This window comes from Callorhinus ursinus, unplaced genomic scaffold (assembly GCF_003265705.2).
Source record: "Callorhinus ursinus isolate GAN/ISIS: 27379988/994484 unplaced genomic scaffold, GSC_fseal_2.0 scaffold7, whole genome shotgun sequence".
NCBI classification, from domain to species: Eukaryota; Metazoa; Chordata; class Mammalia; order Carnivora; family Otariidae; genus Callorhinus; species Callorhinus ursinus.
Window position 1 is genome coordinate 51,966,817 of NW_027397069.1, and position 14,994 is coordinate 51,981,810.

Genomic DNA, 14,994 nt, shown 5'->3' on the forward strand with positions numbered 1-14,994 from the left:
CAGAGATGATTTCATTTAATGTGAATGATTTGTGTTTAATGATTTGTGGCAGAGATGATTTCATGATATATGAACAGTATAGAACTAGGTTAATATACAGATTATCTCCCTAATAGTTTAAAAATGCTCTCATTAGTGATGAGAGAGCTGTGTGAACCAACTCAATGTCTAGTGTTTGCTTTCACTTTTTACCTTCAGGTTTTTAAGTTTAGCATTTATGTGTATCTGAGGTTATGACTGGAACCATACGTTGTCCAAAAAATAAAATCACTGTATACTCTATGCAAAAATAAAACTGCCATTTTATTATAAGCTGTGTGACATTATACAGTATAGGAGGTAGTGTCTTAGGGAAATTTTGAAAATAAAAGAATTACATAATTTGTCACCAGTGAGTTTTTTCCTCTCTATTCTAGAAGTGGGTATTCTGCTGGGTAGGAGTCCTTAAAGGTGGCCCTACTTGGTTCTTTCCAGTTTGCAGATCATGGAGAAGAGATCTGCTTGGTGTTCCTTTTGCCTCTTTCAAACATGCTTTCCTCTGTTTCTTAAAAAAGTTATAGGAGATTTCATTTCTTTCTTAAGGGACAAAGCCATAAAGAGGCCTTAACTTTCCAGTTCACCATGGGGGGGGGAGCTTTCTATTTCTTTTTCTCTTTTTCCTCCTTTATTCATCTTCTCGTCCCACTTTTCAGGGAAGAGAAAAGTTGTCATTCATAGACCTCCAGAAGAGGCAAGAGCAGTGACTGAAAATAGCCCGATGGTATTTGAGGGTCGTCTGTGCTTTGCTCATCTCTTCATGAAACCATCTTTTTGTCTTTCTCTACATTTTCCTAATAGGGGACTTTCATCAGGAATTTCAACCAGAGCCTTCCCTTTTGGGTGACAATGACAACTCAGGAGAAGGAAGAGGCCAATTTACTGATGGAACAGATGTTCTCCGTTCAGAATTTATAACCTATATTAAGGCAAGTTGAGGATCTGCTGATTTTTAAAATTTTTTCTTCTGTTTGGTGCCTTTGAATTTAAATTCAAGGTTACCAGTCCGTCACCTTAAATGTCAGCTTATGCCAGTTTCCTCCGGTTTCTATATCTTCTCAAAGCTTGGGGTGTCTATTTTTTGCTGTTGGGAGCTGGTCCCTGTCATACCTCTCTGTGTGTCTGTACATGTGTCCGATTTCCTTTATATGCAGTGATTGCTTAGCTTTCCACCTCTCGGTGCATGATAAGTTAGCAGCCGGGCTAGCATTACCATCACCATCCACTCAAAGTTAAATAGACCGTTTCACGTTCTTTTCCACGTATTCTAGGTGAATGCTTTTCTTGGGAGTATGTCCATAGTATAAAGAGAAAAGTGGAGACTCTTAAAATCTAGAAATGAATGTCTTCTCTTTCTAGGAAGGTCACTCTGAGGACACTTATTCCTGAGCTCTTATCCTTGCACTGAGGTGTTGAAAGGTTGGATGAAGTCACGGTGTTTTCAGGTGAACCTTCATCATAGTAGCAGCAAAAAGAATAGAGAAAAACCAGCCCTTTGCTAACGCTGGTAGTGAAGGTTCCACTTTGAGACATGATTGGTGTGTTTCTGCCAGTCCTTCTGGCTCAGGGTGTGGCCCCCATGAATCACAAGGGTAATTGGATAAAATTCATTTTCACTGAGGCTCATGAGAAATGATGGGCCCGGGCTTACTGTGGTAGAGCAGGTGTGAGGTCTCCAGGTGCTCGTCCTTGTTTCCCGAGGTTGGTGCTCTGATGGCTGCTGGGCTGGGTCCGAATGAGAGGGCAGAGCGTTGCTTTGTTCAGCCTCAGCTGGGAACACACACATATTGTGGACTCAAGGTTTTCACCGCTCTGGACAATCTTCACGAGTATTGATTTATTGATTCATTCACAAATGAATTTTAGTGAGTAGGTAAGTTCATAAAAATGGAACCCACAAATAATGAGGATGAACTGTATAACCCTGTAACTTAGCAAAAGTAGTCGGTAAGCCCTATTTTGCATATTGGAAAATAAGTGGTCTTTTATACTATTGGCTATTCTTTTATTATGAAACTGAAAATTAGGAAATAGCCAAGGAAATACCCTTGGCTCCTGTAGTTGAAACCCAACAAAGAGCAATTAGAACATGTTTTCTTGCTCATTTCTGGTAGCATATTTTCACCCATGAATTTCACTCTTATTTGGATAGTGACACAGTAATTTCTGTGTTTACTTTACTATGCACTATATCTATAATTAATAAAAGTCTGAGTGTTTTTTAAGCCAGAGGCTGGCATCCAGTGCTAGGCACCTCCTCAGAAGAAGACTTTTCTCAGTGACGTATCTGGAGAATGGGCTGGGTCTGAGTTAGTAAACAGCGTGTCAGTCCTTGGGTATGTCTGTTGTTCCTTCCTTGCCTGAGGAACGTACTGCCCTTCAGGGGTGGCTTCTTTTCTGGCTGTAGGCTGAGTTAAGGCAGCATGGCTCTGTGTCAGAGCTGACAGTGGACAGAAGCACATGGAAGTCTTAGCGGTGGGATGCACCATGCTAACTAAGCCCGTCACAACGTTCATTTGGGAAAATTACGGTGTATGTGTGTGGGGGGACATTTCAGTGAGATCTGGGTGCAGTATGCATGGAACTATTAGATGCAACTGGAGGCATTTTCTGTTGTTCTTTATTTTACACTTTCTTTTTCCTCAAGAATACACACATGCACACATGTGTACACACACACACCCCTCCTCTCACGAACAGTAGAATGCGCTTCCTTATGTGACCGATGAGCCTAACTTAACAGAGGAATCTGAACATGAGGTGCTAAGAGGGCAATAAGAAATAGAACTTTACATTTCTGACTCTTAAGTTAACAGGTACTGTGATCCTGGGTCAGGTCTCTCTTTTTTTTAATTTAATTTTATTTTTAATTGTGGTAAAATACACGTAACATAAAACTTACCATTTTTGTCATGTTTAAGTGTGCAGTTCAGTGGTGAGTACATTCACATGGTTGTGCAAGCATCACCACCGTCTATCTCCAGGACTCTTTTCATCTTGTCAAATGGAAACACTGGACCCGTTCAACTTTAATTTCCCATTCCCTCCCCCCCTCACCCCTGGGAGCCACCATTTTGCTTTCTGTCTCTATGAGGGACTCCTGTAGGTCGCTCACAGAGCTGGACTCTTACGGTATTTGGCTTCTCATGACTGACTGACTTCACTTAGCGGAATGCCCTGCAGGTTCACTGTTGTAGCCTGTGTCAGAACCTCCTTCCTGTTGAGGGTTCAGTGACATTCCATTGTATGTAAAGATCATTTTTTGTTTTAACCATTTTTGGTTAACCATTTTGTTTAACCATTTTGTTTTTGTTTAACCATTTTGTTTAACCGTTCATCTGTAGATGGACACTTGGATTGTTCCCACCTTTTGGCTGTTGAGAGTAATGCTAGTGTGAACGTGGACTAAAGGCAGGGTTTGACTGTGGACTGTTGATAGCCAGTGGCTCTCAGAAGACCCGTGTGTTCTGTCCACAGGATAGGGCTGAGGACTGTGAAGAACTGTTACGGATAGAAGAGGACACGCACTGGCAACCTGAGGGAATGTGAGTACCCAGGGCCTGCTTATGAGCCACCATCCTGTAAAGTTCATGGTTCAAGCAGAAGGCAGCCCTGTCATGATAGAATTTTGGTCTGCTTTTCTTTGGGCAAGCTGATAGTCTAGCCCAATGTTATATCAATAAGTTGCAAGTTGTTCTCTGTCAGATGCTTATTGTCACAGTGCAAGGTCAGACCTCTTCTTGGCCTGGAGTTTTATCTGACTGGAGCCTGTGGATAGAATGTGATTCAGGAAATTAGATAAAATTCCTACACTGGAGATTCTAGCTTCCTTCCATTTGTCTGAAGAAACCAACAACTGGACCCGGAGCAATATACAGTCCCAGTCACGCTTTACCTTGAACCGTCTTCAGGTTCAAGATCTGAGAAAACCATATACTTCTCATGTCTTGGTCCCATGTCTAACAGTTGTAATAGCTAACATTTATTAAATGCTATGTGCTAGGCACTGTCCTAAATACTTCACAGGTAGTAACTCATGTCATCTTTACAACAATCCTATGAGATAAGTTCTATTGTTATCCCCCATTTCACATGGCACAAAACTGAGGCACAGAGAGACTGTCCTAAGGTCCCAGAGGGCTGGGATTGAACCCAAGGAATCTCATATCAGATAGAGATAGCCCTTCAACTCGATTGCATGTGAGGATTTCCTTGGCCAGCTTTACAGGGGAGGGCATGAGTCATCTATCAGATGATGAATGATTTCCAGGGGAATTGAGCTTGAACCATGTGGCATACAGTAGATTTTTGGTTCCCAGGATTTTGTTTCCATGATCTGGCATGTAGGCCTGGATCTTCCTTCATACCTTGGGAGGGATTTACCCTGAATGAGGATTTACTATATTGTTCAAAAGTTTCTCCACTTATAGAAACACGTTGGCTCATGTTCTGTAGTGGAAAGCAGTAACCATGATCAGATCTCTTCTGCCTTTAAAAACATTGCTAAGTTCCTTTCAAATCACTGTCCAGTATTATCAGCTATTCATTGAATATATTTCTGTAATGTCAAGGAGGACTAGTTTGATTACAGAATCACAGAATTATAGGGAAACAGATTTTATAGGGAGAGTGTTTTTTTAAACTATAGCTGACCCTTGAACAATGCAGGGGTTGGGTGCAGTCAAAAATCTGCATATAATTTTCAACCCCCCCAAGCTTAACTACTAATAACCTACTGTTGACCAGAAGACTTACCAATAACATAAACAATTAACATATTTTGTATGTGTATTATATACTATATTTTTACAATAATAACTGATTTTCCCCTGACTTTCTCAGTACTTCTAGGCTATGCCGTTCATCTGTGAATTTTTTCAAATTGTTACAAATCTCTAAAAAATTTTCCAATATATTTATTGAAAAAATAAAAACCTATGTATAAGTGGACCCATGCAATTTGAGCCTGTGTCGTTCAAGGGCCAACTGTCTATAAAGCTTTGGAAACCCCATTCAGAATCTTATACCTGTTGTTCTCAACCTTGCCTGTAGAGCTTAATAAAAAGCCCAAACCCCAGTATCTGGCTTGGCATTTTTTTTTTTAAGTGCCACAGATGATTTTGCTGCATAAAGAAACTGCACTGAGAACCACTATCCTGCAGTGAAATCCCATATTGTATGAAAGCAGTAAAACCGAGCCACGTTGGTTGCTCTGGAGCGGGAAGAGCCAGAAGTCGTGCAGACCTGCTGCAGCTGGGCACCCCTGTGCAACCCCGCGCCCCGGGCTCATGAAAGCACAGTGTGAGAACCACCCAGCCTGTCCATTGCCTTGATTTTATAGAGGAGCAGATGCAAACCCTTGGGCATCGAGACTTTGTGTGAGCTGCTATTTTATAGCAGAGCTGGGCTTCCCCCACCCAGTAGCCCCACCTCCTCTACCCTCTGGCAATCCACTCCACAGGGGACTGACACCTGTTCATTATCATGTTGAGCTTGTCAAAATCATTTTTATATGTTAGATGGATTTTTATACGTTTGCTCTTAAGAATCTGGATAATATCCACGTTCCAGTAATCATTTTCATTCTTATGCCCGGTTCATGCTACAGAATAAGTTCATCCAAAGACCAGGACATGGATATAGCGATGATTGAACAACTGAGAGAAGCAGTAGATTTGCTGCAAGATCCCAACAGGTATGCGTGTCTTTCCTTGGCCCAGGGTTCATGTGTGAATAATGTGTACTAATTTATTGAGTATGTTATCTCACCTTTAAAAATATTTGTACACACCGTTTGGGTTCACTCTAGCCACCAAAAAAAGAGAATTTCTCACAAGAGCCATAAGTAAGAGTCACAGTTCTGGAGAGATTGAGATCATTTCCTCCTTTTGCTACTCCATAATGAAATTCAGTTACCCTTCATGACATTCCTGTGGGGATTTTTGGTATAATTCTTAGAAAATAGAAATATGATAAAAGTGCAGATTTGTAATTGCTTAAAATTTAACTCCTGACTTAGAGAAATATCAGGGATATTTTTCAAAAAAGAAAGAATTGTTTTATCTGGTACTATCATATTTGTTTCTGAGATGCTAAATATATGTTAAATAAATAGTATATTTCTGAAGATTTGGGTCATAAGATAATTTTTTTAATTGACTTGGCCATTGTCAATAATAGGCACTATATGCAGGAGATCTATTTTTTGGTTTCTTCGCAAAGGATAATGGGATTCCCATGAACAAAATATTCTTCAGTGAAACGGTATACCAGGTGTCAGGTCCTAACTATTTTAGCACTAGAGAAATATACCCCAAGCTTATTCCTGATAAACTGTTTAGGGGTCCTGGGGATTTAAATATGAAGATGATGTGGTCTTGTAATATGGTGAACACGGAAACCACACCACATTTTGGGAATTTTTGAAAATGGTGGTTAGTGCGTCCCAGAGTGCCAGTGATGGGTCACTGCCAAAATCGGCTGGACCTAAAAGAAGAGTGACGGGTCAGTTTGGTTGGAAATCTTCAGCAATTGGTTTGAAAAGCATTTCGGTTCTGCAGACATTAATTGAGTGCTTAGAGCATGGGAGGATCTACCGAGTGCACCTCGGGGGGATATGAAGATGAACAAGACACAGCCCTTGCCTTCAAAGAACTTAAACTGTGGTAGAGATTGCCTTGAGTAGATATTTGTAAGTGGAATGGATTTAAGTGTTTGAAGTGAATGCCTGGCCACAGATGGAAACAGGGAGGTGGTTGGGCTGGCATCCGTGAAGCCTGGGATCATTCATCTGGGCCTTTAATAACTGGCCCTTTCAAGGAGAAAGCAAATTCTGGATTGAATTAGAGGCTTGGGCAAAGGCAGGGAGTCACAGGGAGTGGAGCGGGCTTGGAGCGGGCTTGGAACGGTTCAGGCAGAGATGATCTCTACCTTCGCTGTGCTTCAGTACTGCTTGTGGAACGTTCGAAACACAGATACCCCGACTCCACCTGTGAGGCTGGGGGCTGGCCATTTCCACTTTTCAAAAGTACTGCCAGTGCTTCTGATGCATAGCTGGGACTGAGACCCCGCAGAGGGGCAGTGGGATGGTGCTGAGGATGCCTTCGAATGCTGTGTTGAGGAGCCCAGACTTTGTTCTATATGTAGACGGAGGTAGTGGTGGTTTAAAAATAGGATTATTTATGTTGCCAATTCTCCCTAATGTTTGGCTCAGAGCTTTGCTTATTAGTGAATGCCTAATCAAGGTGTATTCCTTAAAGGGCTGAGTTTCACATCCTAAACCAGGGCAGTCAATGAGAAGAAACAGGGACAAGAGAGTGTGTGTGTGTATTGTGTGCATTTGTGTGAAATTATAAAGAATGGGGAAGCAGCCTGTCTGTTGAGAAGAACAGACTTGGGATCAGCTGGCCGCTGGTTCTGAACTCAGCGCCAACACCGTTGATCTGGGTAAGATAGAACTACTCTGCATGCCAGTTTCCTCATCTGTAAGATGAGATCCAAATATTTACTTTTTAGGATGGTGAGGATTTGAAATAATATCTAAGCTGTTAGTAGGAAAAACCATTCCAGAAGACATCCTAGTAGTACATGGCTGTAGCCTATAAAATATATAAACTTTTCAAATAAATTCTAAAAATTTATCCTGAGGGACAAAGAGATATGAACAACGATTGTGAGGAGGAAGGTGTTTTATAGCAAATATTTGGGAAAAGGGAAATAATCCAGTAGTTTGGAGATACTTAAATATAAGTATTAATACGATGGACTATAATGTGCCTGATACAATGGTTTTTTTAAAGTTTCCAATATATTTTAGAATGCTCATTTTATGTTTTATATATTTTAAAAAGTATATAAAATACAAACGTTTGATCCCAATTATACAGACAGAATTAGGTCTCAGTCGTGTCAGAAACCTAGAAAAAATTAAAACTGGAAGGAAATATATTACAATGGATGTTCTTCTGTAGGTATTTCTAAATTCATACTTTTCTTTAGATTTTATAAATTAGAGATACTCAGTGGTAGGTACAGTTGTAGTTCTTTGGCGATCATTTGAAGTGGGTGGCGAGAACACATCTAAACAGTGTTTAGATCTGAGCCCCCCTTCTCGTTATCGGAGTTGGGGAACCCAGAGGGACAGCAGGTTTGAAGAGGAGGATGTTGGGGTCAGCGTAGGATGCACTGAATTTTTATCCAAGGTGGCAGCGTCCACTCTGCTGCTAGGTGTTCGGCTCTGGGGCTTCAAGACTTAGGTTTGAAAGTCATTTTCACACTGTGCTGCAGTAACAGAGCTATCTAAGGAGGATGAGATTTCCAAGGCCAAGCGTACCGATGGGAAGGGAGCGTGAGTCCAGGAACGAGCCTTGAAGACATGATGTGACAGAGAGAAGGCCCCAGTTGGGCTCAAACTTCATAGTGTTTTAATACTTCTACTCCTCCAATACACTTTTCTTACAAATTCAAGATTGATTAATACGTGAACCCCAAAGTGAAAAACAATAGCCTACTTTGGTGGAAATAAAAGTGGCTTGGGAATGTGGGACTGGAGCCCAGTAGTAAAAATCCTACTGACCTGGAGGAGGGTTCCCAGCCGTGGGCCTTAGTTTTGCCTTCCTTCATGAGAAGTGGGATGAACGGAGAACCTCATGATTCCTCCCTAGCTTGGAAATGTTTGAGGCAATGAGTTGCCAAGAATGTTGAGCGAGTCAGAATGGTGGGTGTGTGCTTGAGTTGTGGAAGAAAACAGCCCTGAGTAACTTTTCAAGAGCTAATTGAGTTACATCTTTATGGAGTACTATTTTAAAATGCATTATGTTGTAAAACTTATATGGATTTCATTTCCTCCCTAAAATTATCCACTCCTTTGGCTGCTTTAGGTCTTTGTTGTTCATCCTGAAATAATTATCACAAAAGGACAGTTCTAATGTATAATATTCTGTGAGCCAGTATAGTACTAGTATAAGAAGAGTCCTGTGTGTGTTTCTAAAAAGAGAGGGCACTTCAAGGGGTCACTTATTTCTAGCTGCTTGGGACTGATTATTAATAATAAAAATTTTACATACATACTGGGTTTTTCCTTTCTCTCATATTTCATAGATCCAAACTTTTTATTGTTGGAGTTAAGCCACTGATTATAGGATTAAGTTTTAGAGGTTTACCTTTCATACAACCTTAACATCAGAAAGTCTAGTTGAATATTGGTACTGTATTTTGCCTTTGTCTTGGTTTCTTTTCTTAAGTATTTCTGATTATTGGTTTGATAGCATTTTCAATAAGTATGTATAATGTGACTCATCCCTACCTTTAAAGATAGCCTTGTAACTTTTATATGACTTACAGCAATTCCTGGTTTTACAGATCTTAAAAAGAACTCAACTCTTGAAATTGCTAGAAATTCAGAAAATATCTGTAAGACAATTTCACAAATAAAATTGCACATCAAATTGCTTATGAATTTTAATTTTTAAATTGAGAGTATTCTTGTATATCAGAGATGTCTTCTTATTAAAGCAACATGCCCTTGGTACATATAAAATAATACAGTACTCTCAGCAATTTTATTTACTTCTATAAATCAATCAAGTTCTAGAATAGGACTTAATGTGTGCTATCTATGAATATTATGACTTTAGCAGAAATTACTGTTATATTGCAAGTAGGTTGGATTTCAATACCAATAGCAGATAGAAAATTAAATTAAAATTATATAAAATTTGGCACAGGGTGGGAAAATACCATGTGATTTGAAATTTCTATCATAAATTTTTGATTACTTAACCTAATGATAAACATAACTTTTTAATATATTAAAATTATAAACTAAATATGACCGAAAGCATTGGATTTATTAAAGTCATAGAACATATGAAAAGTTTAATAAATTTGCTAACATCTTCTTTCCCCCCCTCTTTAGATTAAGCACTGATATTACAGAGAGAAATGTTGTAAACTTTTATCCTGTGGAATCAGCAGAAGCCTTAGACTTACAAGATTCTGCACTAAAGTATGTTGACCTTCTTGTAACTGAATATATTTTCTCTTTCTACATTGAAATATGTATGCTTTAAATTCCACTTTATGTCCCTTTCTTTTCTTTATTCCTACAGTGGTCAAATACAGCTGGAGACCTCTCCGGTGTGTGAGGTAAGGCCGCTCTTGGATTAACCAGAACTCTCTGCAGTATTCTGCCACGGAATAGTGGCTACCATAGTCTATAAAAGATTGATCGTAGGGTAGAACATTCATTAGTGGGACTAGTATTCAATTTTGTTCATGGTCTGTTTTTCACATTTTTTTATACTTTTACCTTAGTTTTCCTGCATATCTATTTTACTTCATCTTCCATTAAAGATGAGAGTTGGCTCTTCCCATTAAACTCTCTAAATTTGGGGGGTCAGATAGTCCTGCTGAGCCAGGCAGTAGCAACTAAGATAGCAAGGGAACCTGCTGCATCAGAAAGAGGTAGGACCACTCAGTGTAGATTTTAGAGCCAAGAACGAAGCCTAGGGAGTGGCCAGGTGGAAATAAACTAGAAAAGACTTGAGAGGCAAGAACAAATGATTTGGGAAGTGCCTGGGAGGATTAGGAGAACTTTAGAGACCTGGTGGGGTTATGTGGGGACAGAGTAAGGGTGGAGTTGTGCTGGGTGGAAGTTGGGTGGCTATCGAAAGCCGTTTTGATGTAAAACTAGAGATGAGCCTAGAAGGTCCCAGAGAAACAGTCCTAAAAATAGGGTTGAGCTGGTGACTTGGGAGTGACATCTGGGTGACACCCTAATTCATCCCACCGTAGTGAGTGGGTTTGGGATGGCTAACTTCAGGACACACCAATTTATGTCCCTGAGGTGTTTGAGCATGTGAAGTGTAGTGAAGCAGTTTGACACTCCTAACTGGCTAAGTCTCTGTGTTAAATAAGAGGAGAGAGAACCACTCTGGTTTCTTTGTTGAGCGCCATGACTTAGAATTATGTTGAGTTTTAATCCCACCTCAAAGACTTGCTAACTATGGGCAACCTCTCTAAACTTCACTTTCATTTTCTGTAAATTGGGACCAGTCTCACAACCCAGGATACCTAGATGTTAGCTATGACTCTCACTCTACCATTCTATTATCATTATTGGTGGGGTCCTCAGACAAAATGACTGCACCGTGTCTTCCCTGGTGGAGGCATCACTGAATTACCCAGTCCTGGAACATCAGGAAGCCTTTTGTGTGAAGGCTGCCCCCGGCCCATTCCCTCAGGCTGTCCTTTGAGACAAGCTCCTTGTGATTCTGTGCAGGCCCACTATTTTATTATTGATTGATTATAGTTGACCCACTTTTTTTTTAAGCTTCTTATTTGGAAATAATTTTAAATTCATAAAAATGTGGGGAAAAATTACAAGATTCTACAAAAGGTTACAAAAATTGCGTCCTTTTACCCAGAGTGACCTATTATTGTTTTACCACATTTGTCATATTGTTTCTTCTCTTTCTCTCTTTCTCCACACATGGTTCTTTTTCTGAAGCATTTGAGGGTTTCATATATCACAGTCCTTTTTCCCCTAAATATTTCACTGTATGTGTTCTAAGAATAGAGGTTTTACTTTGCATAACTACATTTCAGGTATCAAATTCAGAAATTTACATTGATAAACTGTTTTAATCTCATCTACTATTCATATTCCAAATTGTTCAGTTGATCTAATGATGTTCTTCAGATTTTTTTTTTTTCTCCTCCCATGTAGGATCCAGTGTAGTGGCAGGTATTGTATTCAGTTAGGAGGAGGTATTTAGAGGTTCCCTTACTCTGGAACATTTCTGTAACATTTCTTTGTTTTTTATAACCTTGAAATTTTGAAGAACATAGCTCTCCCCTTTTTTAATGGTGTGCCCCTTATTTTGTGAGACAAAAGTCCCTCATATTTCCTCACGATAGATTAGGCTTCTGTGTGCTTGATCGGAACACTGCACAGGTGGTATTATGTCCATCTCAGGATATCACACGTGTCTAGATGGGCCTGATTGGTGATGTTAATTTGATTGCCCATTTGTTGTGTAGCTTGATTTGTCCACTGTGTAGTTATTGTTCTGTTTTTCCATTGCAACCGATAAGCAGTCAGTGAAGAGGTACTTTATAACTGGTTAGGGTCCTGCTGCAGACCCACTTTTGATGCTAGTAAAACAGATGTCATCCTGGGTGCCTGATTCAGGAGTACCAGTTTAAGACACAAGTCCTCTAAAAAAAGATACGTCCACTCCGTCTCTGATTTATAACGTTTTGTATTAATATAAGTTAGTTTTTTCTTTTTGGTTGAATGAGGACTCCTATTTGGTGTAAGAAATTCTTACTCATTGTCTTCCTTCTCTAGGGCATTCATCTGTCCATTACAGGCACATCTCAATGATTTTGAAAAGGAGGGATCAGATAGTGGGCTCTGGAAGGCACAAGGAGGAAGAAGAGAAAGTGGTGGACTAGCAAGGCCAGTGCTAATGATTATAGAATTTCAATGTGGCCCTCATTTATGATTTGGTTATTTTTATATTTTCTATCTCATTCCAGAGGAAAGCAATAACCTTAGCATAAGTCTTGAATCAATTAGCCAGTGTTTGCAGAGTACTTACGCTGGATTTGGTTTTGTTTTGGGTGTCAAGGACTGGGCTGTTAAGGATATGAAGTTGTCCTCCTTTTAAGATGTTTTAAAAAATGTGGAGGGAAGAAAACTTGGATATTGAAAAAATTTAAAGAATTTGAGGTGGTCTGTAATCCTGAGTATTTTAGGTGCTCTGGGAGACTGGGGAAGAGGTAGAGTTTAAAGAGAGAGGGAAGTAAACGTAGATTTTGGGGGTTGTTTGGATTTGGATGGGTCCCAGCACGCAGCTATGGCAGAATCAGCACAGTGTGTGAGCCAGGCAGAACACTGAGGAGGGGTGTGAACTGTGGCCCTGCCCAGTTCAATGGGTCGGGCCAAGATTGCCAGGGGGTTTTTACATCACATTGTCTGACTTTAAACATAGTTGAGATGATGGTATCAAGTTTGGGTAGCACTGGCATCCATTCAGGAAGAATTGCAAATTATAGTCTCCTTCATAAATAATATCAAATTGGGGACAGTGTTGGAGGAAGGAATAGCTCATAGAGAGAATCAAACCCGCAGGTACTTGTTAGTATTTCTAACAAAGCCATTTAATTGAGTAGGGAAATTAATGACATTTTATTCTAAAAATATGTTTTTCCTATGGATGTGTCGAAGTTTGGAGTATTTCTTAAATAGCACTCCTCAACAATAGGAATAGGAATAGCCATCTTAAATTTATACAAATTTGGTGTGCTATAAATGAAGATGTTTATGTTAGCTATCACCAGGGTTTTTTATTAGGGTAGTCAGTGGGTTCCTTGATGACCGTATAAAGAAGGCTGATCTGAAAAAAAAAAAAAAAGAAGAAGAAGGCTGATCTGAGTAAAATAATCTAGAGTTTCCTCATTGGTTGCCCAAGCAAACTGGCATCGAATTGATAACATAAGATTGTCTCAGGTAATTTGGAGTGTAGGCATGTATATTTACTAAAAGCTCCCAATGAGGGGCACCTGGGTGGCTCAGTCGGGTAAGCCATCAACTCTTCGTTTCAGCTCAGGTCATGATCTTAGTTAGGGTCCTGAGATCGAGCCCCACCCCCATCAGGCTCTGTGCTCAGCTTGGAGCCTGCTCAAGATTCTCTGCCTCCCGCCCCCCCCGCCCCTCCTCCTGCTCACGCACAGCAAGCTCTCTTTCTCTCTCTCTCTCTAAAATAAATAAATAAATAAAATATTAAAAAAATAAAAGCTCCCAGTGAGATTCTATGTATTTGGGAAATACTGCCTTGGACCATTTCTAAAGACCTGTAGTTCAAATGAGGAGTGGGAGCCTGCACGTGGCTTGGTCATCAAGCAAGGCGGGTTATGTTTAAAGGTACTTTGGACTGAGCTCTTTGCCCTGGGAGATCCCTTTTCTTAGTTTGTGTAATACTTTAGATGTATTTTTTTTGTGTGAGTACAGCTGCATGTTTTTAGCAAATGTCAGTATGACCTACTTCGCTATTTAACACACTACTTCATTAATTCAGTATATATTCATTGAGTGCCCAGGTGCCAGGGATATGAGGGAAGTCAGAAGGACGCAGTTCTGTCCTCAGTAATTTTATGGTCTAATGGAATATACCACGCATTTTTTTCTTTAAGGTGCAAAATGATCTCACATCACAGAGCAATGGGAGCGAGTATTCTCCAAATGAGGTAAGTTTCCTGAGGATTACCGTAGGACGAGGTAGACGAGGTAGTTTGTGAAGGCTGAATTGGAATAGCTTTTACAGAAATACATAATCTGAGACTGTCATGATTCATGAGTTAACTGTATTGCAGGTTCTCTGGGGGAGTCTCATTAGCTATCATAGTCTTATCTGGCCCTCTCCATAATGAAAGATTGTTTTTTAAGATATATTTTGAAAACCAAATATGGCAGCGTCTTTATAGAAGACAGAGTGATGGCTTCCATAGGCAGCATTTCGAATGTCCTGTTATCCATCAGTGGAGCAGTGGGTGGTTTCCCTGTAGATGAGACTCTGTCCAATGTGACCTGTTTTCCTATCTTACTGTGTCATGACATTCTTCATCAGCTGTGCCCCCTGTGAGGGGAGTGTGAGTGTGTGCCTGTGTGTGTGTACCCATGCACGCATCTATTCTGGAGCAGAAGAGATCGCCAGTGTCACATGATTGTAGAATATTTTTTCTTGCGCAAATGAAAATTGACTGGCTCTCCCCGCAGACAACATTCTGTTAACGATGCCACTCAACCATTTGCAATGCGAAGATGCATCAGTCATATTTTTTTAGTCAGGGCTTCATCACATGCAGCGAATCAAAGAGGTAGTGGTGTTATAATCCTGGAACATAGAGAAGCATGTGTAGTTCTGCTTTAGTTGTTTGTTTTTTAAAAAAAAC

The 14,994-nt window shown here is 40.1% G+C and overlaps 1 protein-coding gene across 3 annotated transcripts in view; it reads left to right on the forward strand.

Moving 5' to 3' along the window:
• Positions 1-14,994, forward strand: part of LRCH1 (leucine rich repeats and calponin homology domain containing 1) — a 196,589-nt gene that overhangs the window by 136,331 nt on the left and 45,264 nt on the right. For all 3 annotated transcript variants that reach the window (XM_025874875.2, XM_025874874.2, XM_073894535.1), the window contains 6 exons: positions 838-965; positions 3,514-3,581; positions 5,645-5,731; positions 9,953-10,042; positions 10,146-10,182; positions 14,236-14,289. In XM_025874875.2, coding sequence (XP_025730660.1) covers positions 838-965; positions 3,514-3,581; positions 5,645-5,731; positions 9,953-10,042; positions 10,146-10,182; positions 14,236-14,289 — 464 coding nt within the window. The remainder of the gene's footprint in view (positions 1-837; positions 966-3,513; positions 3,582-5,644; positions 5,732-9,952; positions 10,043-10,145; positions 10,183-14,235; positions 14,290-14,994) is intronic.